Source organism: Phyllobates terribilis, unplaced genomic scaffold, assembly GCF_046119375.1.
Source record: "Phyllobates terribilis strain yellow unplaced genomic scaffold, ASM4611937v1 Scaffold_1__5_contigs__length_1240528914, whole genome shotgun sequence".
NCBI classification, from domain to species: domain Eukaryota; kingdom Metazoa; phylum Chordata; class Amphibia; order Anura; family Dendrobatidae; genus Phyllobates; species Phyllobates terribilis.
In genome coordinates this window covers 569,648,027-569,656,098 of record NW_027362761.1, presented here as the reverse complement: position 1 = coordinate 569,656,098, position 8,072 = coordinate 569,648,027, and the positions used below count along the sequence as shown (strand labels likewise).

The following is an 8,072-nucleotide window of genomic DNA, read 5'->3' as shown; positions in this document are numbered from 1 at the left end:
CCATGCCATTTCCTGAAGTTCTATTGAGAATCTTATCAAGGAAAGAACTTCTGAACGCTGAGCAGGCAGTGATGTGATAAAAAAGATCACTGACCGCAAAAACTTTACAAACTAACGCTCGGTATCTGTAGACTTTTTCTTCATTCACTGGATGCACATGTCTGCGGTGTTAGATCTTGCATATTTGCAGGATGAGTTGTATTCTTCAGCTGCTTAAGGCTATGTTCACACGTTGCGATTTTGCTGCCCCCTTTTTTTTTTCCTGCAGGCAAAACCTGCTCTACTGGCAGTAGAGCAAAACCAAAGAATTAAGCCGGCGCAGAAATTGGTGTATGTGCAAAGTGTAGGAGCAAGTTCACACTGTGGCCATTTCACAGACAAAACCTAAGATAAAAACTAAATAAGCAAATACCCTGCAGTAATTAAATAAGTAGTAGTTGTACATGTAAATAACATAGATACTTAGTTAAAACTATTTTGATCGATAAAAAAAAAGGATAAAATCCCACCACGACAAGGTGACCCCATCGGGACGGTCCTATCTTCTAGTATTAAAACCTCATCTCGTGTCAGCTATATACCTTCCCATGGGCAGGTGTCTGAACAGTCGGGCTTGGGTTCTGCTCTGCCCCCATCTATATTGAGGCCAGCTAACACGAAATGAGGTTGTAATACTAGAGGTTAGGACTGTCTCGATGGGTTCACCTTGTCGTGGTGGGATGTTTTTTATGCTTTTTTTTTTTTTTACATGTTATTTACATGTACTATTACTATTTACTTAAAGCAGGGCATTTGCTCATTTTGTTTTTAACTTAGGTTTTATCTCTTGGCAGTTAAGAAGCTGATTACAAAATGCAGGTTTTGGTGCATTTTTGCTGCTTTTTTTGGTGTAGATTACATGTGTGATTTGTCTACAGTATATGTTTAATAAAGTTAGTTTTATTCATCAAAAAATGGGGCAAAAAAAAAAAGCATGGTTGCGTTTTGTGCAGCATTTTTGAACTTTCTCATTGCTATCTATGGTGAAAAAACGCAGCAGAAACGCTGAAAGTAAAATATTGCAGATTTAAAAAAAAGCAGCAGTTTTCCGATTCAGTGAAGAAAAAAAAAAGCAAGTGTGTGCATGAGATTTCTGAAATCTCATAGCTTTTGCAAGTGCTGTAAAAAGCAGCTATTAATGAGCATTAAAAAAGCAGCAAAAAAAAAAAAAAACACTGCAAAAAACTCAATGTGTGAACATAGCCTAAATAACCTTTTCTACGTTTTTTAAAATATTTTGGAGCCCTTTAGATGCTTTGCAGATTGGAGGGGATAAGGGGTCTGAGGTCCCTAATGAGTGCCTAACCCCCTCCCGACATACTGGTACATCCTATGTTGGGTGCAGGTATAAAGAGTGGGCTTAGGAGCGGAGTTCACTCCATTCATGGAGCCGGGATGACTATGGTATTGACATTCCTTCCAATCAAACAATCACAAGGTTTAAGTTCCACTAGGATCATTTAAAAAAAAAAAAAGTAAAAATGAAAAAAAAAAAATAAAAAAAATAAAAATTAAAAGAATTTAAATAGCAAAAGTCTGAATCACCCTTATTTTCCTACTTTGAAAATATAGAGATAAAAAAATAAAAAATTAAAAAAATGTTGGTGTCACATTAATGAATGTACGATCTATGAAGATATAAAATTAATTAAACCATCTGGTTAACGCTGCATAGATAAAAATAAAATGAACACCATAATTGCCTTTTTTTGTGGTTGCTTCACCTTCCCCAAAATAATCCAATAAAAAAAGGAAGTAGCAATAAAAATGACAACTCAGCTTGCAAAAAAAAAATAAAACCCATCAATGGAAAAATAAAAAAAAGTTATGGATTTCAGAGAATGGAGACACAATTCGAATTTTTTTTAATAAGATCTGAATTTTTTTACACTAAAATGTTAAAAAAATAAAAAATAAAAACTTTACAAGTTTGGTATCACCGTAATTGTACTGACCTGGAGAATCATGTAAGAATGAAACTAAATAAAAAAAAATATATGGCAGAATTATAAGGGACTAAAAACTACTAAGTCTATGGGTCTATACACTGATGTGCAGTCACCCTATAGTTTGAGCAGCTAGGGTCTCGGGAAGCAGACCCCCATCAATCAATAGGTTGAATAATAGGCTCAAAAAATATATAAAAAAATAAAAATAAAAAGTTTACTTTTACGTCAAAGAACATATACTTGGTGTGAACAGAGACTTATGGATCCATGAAGAACAGATCTGTTTTGCAGTTAGTTTTTTTTTCTAGAATCAGCACTACATTTGTTCACCTATAAACCATGTTCACACCTGGAGTAAAATCTGCAGCTTTTTTTTTTCTGCTGCTTTTTATCTATATATTTTCTGCAGGTAAAACATAAAAATAAGCAATCTTCTCTGATTATTGCGTCTTTGTTGTGTTTTTTTTTATGCGTTTTCCCTTTTATTTGATACATTTTTGTTGCAGATTTGCTGCAGGTTTTTTTTTTAGTTCCCTATAGAGAAAAAAAAAACGCATCAAAAAAATGCACAGTTCAACTGCGTCTTTAAAAGCACGGTGGGCACGAGTCTTCAAGAAATGACATTTTGCACATCCCAAAAATAAAATAAAAAAAGCAGAAAAAAAAGACACAGCTTTTATGCAACGTGTGAACAAAGCCGTACTGTGGGAATGAAAGAGCTGTAATACCAGATACAGTCTAAGGGTGAGGGTGGCGCTGTTCCTGATGTTGCATGCAATATGTTGAACTTTTCGTTTAGGTTTCCATATAACAAAACCATTGCACTTCTTACATTATTAGTGCAGGACGCAGTAGATTATTGGGTGTAACCACACGTAGGGCGACGTCACACCCGGGTGGTGCTGGCTTTTTTTACTTCTTCAGCATGCAGTTTGCTGATTTGGGCAATAGACCCTGTAGCTGGAGACTTATCTGTCACCAGGCAGAGCCTTAGAAGTTTGGGACCCTCCGTTATCAGTGACCACAGGCGGGTGAGGTCCTGTACATACATGGTGGGACGACACCATTTTGCTGAGTTTGGTCCTTTTGTTTCTTGCTTTATCCCACCCAGTGTTATATGTTTTTACATATAAACATCACAGCTGAAGGTTTGCTACAATTACATCCAGTTTTGGTAATAATCTTCCTCTTCTCCTGTCCTTCTACAATGTATGAATGTGCAATATTTGCTAAATGTATCGAGTCCAGTCTGTAATAAAGCGGATCTGTCGCTGGATTTCACAATACAAACTGCATACATTATTAGACCTAAGGAGGCCGGTGTACTTACTGTGATAATCCATATCAAAATGGTTGTTTTACTCTGATATTAACTAACCCCGTTCCTACGTCATCCGTACATGTGCTGTGTTATACAGCCGACACATGCCTCTATCGAAACTAGCTCCGACCACTGCTGTTTAACCATTTAAATGCCGCTGTCAATCTCCAATTCCAGCAGTGTTTCTGTTCAGCCCCAAACGCCTTCCACGATATGAACACAGGATGACGATGGGCTGCCAAAATCATGGTAGCTGGGGGCTTACTGATTGCCCATTATCACCACGTAACAACTGAGTTTCCAAGGAGATTTAAATAGTTTTCTTACTTTTGGGGGTGGGGGGGAAATTAAATTAAATTAAATTCTTGTATTTCAGACTAAAAATCTTTTTTTCAATTGGAATTTATTAAAAATTTTGCAGCGTTTACCTCCTATAGCCGAAGGTACTGTGCTGGTTGTAGGAGGAGTTAACTGAGGATCCGTCAGAGAGCTCGTTCTAACCATCTTATGGGAGATCTTATAGCTCCTTTATCAGTCTTTTTCCGAGCTCCTCTCACTAATTTATGACCATAGACATCAGAAATGAATGTGGAGGGAAACATTGAGCCAATAAAAGTCTAACGGTGCAACATTTTTAAGGTAACCCAATTGCAAAAATGATTTTTAGCCCTAAATACATGCATTTAAAGGGAAAAGAAAAAACGCTGGGATGTGGTTATAGCTCCCTCTCTATACACAGAGCGGTGGCTGAACCCGCGCCGGCGCCACAGCTGGGGGGGTGAAGAAAGTTAATTTCCTCCCGGTAGCGGGGCAATAAGTGCAGGTGGCAGGTAGGTTCAAAACGCTATTAACCTGCAGATTAACCCCATATCTGCATGCGTTTTTTTCATGTGACAGGTTCCCTTTAAGTGAAAAAAAATTGTCTACCCCCAAAAGTGGACAACCCCTTTAAAATTACACTATATAGTACATTACTGAAAAGTGCAAAAACGGAAAATAGTTGCAGCAGGAAGTCGGTAATGTGAATGGACACTGTATGAAGGTAACTATATTGCATGGTGCCCCCCACCAATTCTGTGGCTGCCGAGAAAGACTAAGTTAGGAATAACCCTTTAAGACAATACTTTAATAACACAATGAAGCAAATGATCATGTAGGAACCAATCAGATTTCAGCTTTCATTTTTCTAGACCAGCTTTCAAAATGTAAGATGCGCTCTTATTGGCTGGATTTGGAACAGTTGTCCTGACCACGAAGTTCAGGTTTTCATGGACGTGTTACTTATATAAAAATGAAAGGGGTGATCTAATTGGTTTCTACGGGCGCATGCTTCCATGGCAACCAATCGAATTTCGGCTTTCATGTTCCTTAGTGCAGGTTACAGATAAAAGACTAACTGTGATAGGCTATAAGCGATTCCGGTAGTGACAGAGCATTAGTATAGAGCCGGTTTACCAGTCACGCTGGGCGCAGGCAGTGAGCGTGTGCTGTGTGGGAGGCACCCGGCCGCCCCCTATGGGCGCTTGTGTGTGTGCGGGCGCTGCCCACAGGAGGCGCCTCTTGTATAACAGCAGCGGGGGCAGCGGTCACACACTGAGGGAATGCCCGGACTGCTGTCAGACATGGCTGCCCTGAGAGCTGCGCGCCGGCTGCTGGCACACAGTGAGTGCGGGCTCTGCATCCTGCTCACCCGGGAGGGATGACACCGAGGAGGGGCGGGAGCAACTGAGCTGCTGCTGTATACTGTGTATACTATATACTAGTGTGCTGTATATACTGCTGTATACTAGTGTGCTGTATATACTACTGTGCTGCTGTATATACTACTGTGCTGCTGTATACTGTGTGCTGTGTATACTATATACTACTGTGCTGCTGTATACTATACTACTGCGCTGCTGTATACTATATACTACTGCATACTATATACTACTGCAATGCTGTGTATATTATATACTACTGCGCTGCTGTGTATACTATATACTACTGCGCTGCTGTGTATACTATATACTACTGCGCTGCTGTGTATATTATATACTACTGTGCTGCTGTATGCTGTGTATACTGTGCTGCTGTATACTATATACTACTGCGCTGCTGTGTATACTATATACTACTGCGCTGCTGTGTATACTATATACTACTGCGCTGCTGTGTATACTATATACTACTGCGCTGCTGTGTATACTATATACTACTGCGCTGCTGTGTATACTATATACTACTGCGCTGCTGTGTATACTATATACTACTGCGCTGCTGTGTATACTATATACTACTGCGCTGCTGTGTATACTATATACTACTGCGCTGCTGTGTATACTATATACTACTGCGCTGCTGTGTATACTATATACTACTGCGCTGCTGTGTATACTATATACTACTGCGCTGCTGTGTATACTATATACTACTGCGCTGCTGTGTATACTATATACTACTGCGCTGCTGTGTATACTATATACTACTGTGCTGCTGTGTATACTGTGCTGCTGTATACTGTGCTGCTGTATACTATATACTACTGCGCTGCTGTGTATACTATATACTACTGCGCTGCTGTGTATACTATATACTACTGCGCTGCTGTGTATACTATATACTACTGCGCTGCTGTGTATACTATATACTACTGCGCTGCTGTGTATACTATATACTACTGTGCTGCTGCTGTATACTGTGTATACTATATACTACTGCGTTGCTGTGTGCTGTGTATACTATATACTACTGCGTTGCTGTGTATACTACTGTGCGCTGTGTATACTATATACTACTGTGCTGTGTATAATATATACTACTGTGCTGCTGTATACTGTGTATAATATATACTACTGCGCTGCTGTGTATACTATATACTACTGTGCTACTCTGTATACTATATACTACTGCGCTGCTGTGTATACTATATACTCTGTATACTATATACTACTGTGTGCTGTGTATACTATATACTACTGTGTGCTGTGTATACTATATACTACTGTGTGCTGTGTATACTATATACTACTGTGCTGCTGTACACTGTGTGCTGTGTATTCTATATACTACTGCGCTGCTGTGTATTCTATATACTACTGCGCTGCTGTGTATACTATATACTACTGCGCTGCTGTGTATACTATATACTACTGCGCTGCTGTGTGCTGTATATACTACTGCGCTGCTGTGTGCTATATACTCTGTATACTATATACTACTGTGCTGCTGTATACTATATACTGTGTATACTATATACTACTGCGCTGCTGTGTATACTATATACTACTGCGCTGCTGTGTATACTATATACTACTGCGCTGCTGTGTGCTGTATATACTACTGTGCTGCTGTATACTATGTACTGTGTATACTATATACTACTGCGCTGCTGTGTACTATATACTTACTGTCAAATTTTGTTTGAATGCAGATTGCACATTTTCTGTTAGTACAATAAACCTCATTTCAAGGCAGAAACATTACTGTGTCCAACAGTTATTACATATATCAAACTGAAATAGCTGTTGCAAAAACACCAATTTTTATAAAACATTAAGCTTAAGATTAATAGGGGTGCCCAAACTTTTTCATATAACTGTGCTGCTGTGTATACTATATACTATATACTGTGTATACTATATACTACTGTGCTGCTGTGTATACTATATACTACTGCGCTGCTGTGTATACTATATACTACTGCGCTGCTGTGTATACTATATACTGTGTGCTGTGTATACTATATACTACTGTGCTGCTGTCTACTGTGTATACTATATACTACTGTGCTGCTGTGTATACTATATACTACTGCGCTGCTGTGTATACTATATACTACTGCGCTGCTGTGTATACTATATACTGGCTGCTGTGTATACTATATACTGGCTGCTGTGTATACTATATACTACTGTGCTGCTGTATACTGTGTATACTATATACTACTGTGCTGCTGTGTATACTATATACTACTGCGCTGCTGTGTATACTATATACTGTGTATACTATATACTACTGCGCTGCTGTGTATACTATATACTGTGTATACTATATACTACTGCGCTGCTGTGTATACTATGTACTGTGTGCTGTGTATGCTATATACTACTGTGCTGCTGCTGTATACTGTGTATACTATATAATACTGTGCTGCTGTGTATACTATATACTACTGTGCTGCTGTATACTGTGTATACTATATACTACTGTGCTGCTGCTGTCTACTGTGTATACTATATACTACTGTGCTGCTGTGTATACTATATACTACTGCGCTGCTGTGTATACTATATACTACTGCGCTGCTGTGTATACTATATACTACTGCGCTGCTGTGTATACTATATACTGGCTGCTGTGTATACTATATACTGGCTGCTGTGTATACTATATACTGGCTGCTGTGTATACTATATACTGGCTGCTGTGTATACTATATACTGGCTGCTGTGTATACTATATACTACTGTGCTGCTGTATACTGTGTATACTATATACTACTGCGCTGCTGTGTATACTATATACTGTGTATACTATATACTACTGCGCTGCTGTGTATACTATATACTGTGTATACTATATACTACTGCGCTGCTGTGTATACTATGTACTGTGTGCTGTGTATGCTATATACTACTGTGCTGCTGCTGTCTACTGTGTATACTATATAATACTGTGCTGCTGTGTATACTATATACTACTGTGCTGCTGTATACTGTGTATACTATATACTACTGCGCTGCTGTGTATACTATATACTACTGCGCTGCTGTGTATACTAT

The 8,072-nt window shown here is 38.8% G+C and overlaps 1 protein-coding gene across 3 annotated transcripts in view; it reads left to right on the top strand.

Annotated features, from left to right (window-relative positions):
- Window positions 1–4,715: 4,715 nt before the first annotated feature.
- The window catches only part of FECH (ferrochelatase), a 121,499-nt gene continuing 118,142 nt past the window's right edge, over window positions 4,716–8,072 (top strand). For 2 of the 3 annotated variants that reach the window (XM_073681041.1, XM_073681046.1), the window contains exon 1: window positions 4,716–4,971. In XM_073681041.1, coding sequence (XP_073537142.1) covers window positions 4,911–4,971 — 61 coding nt within the window. In that variant the 5' untranslated portion in view covers window positions 4,716–4,910. The remainder of the gene's footprint in view (window positions 4,972–8,072) is intronic. The other variant, XM_073681053.1, reaches the window with a different exon arrangement.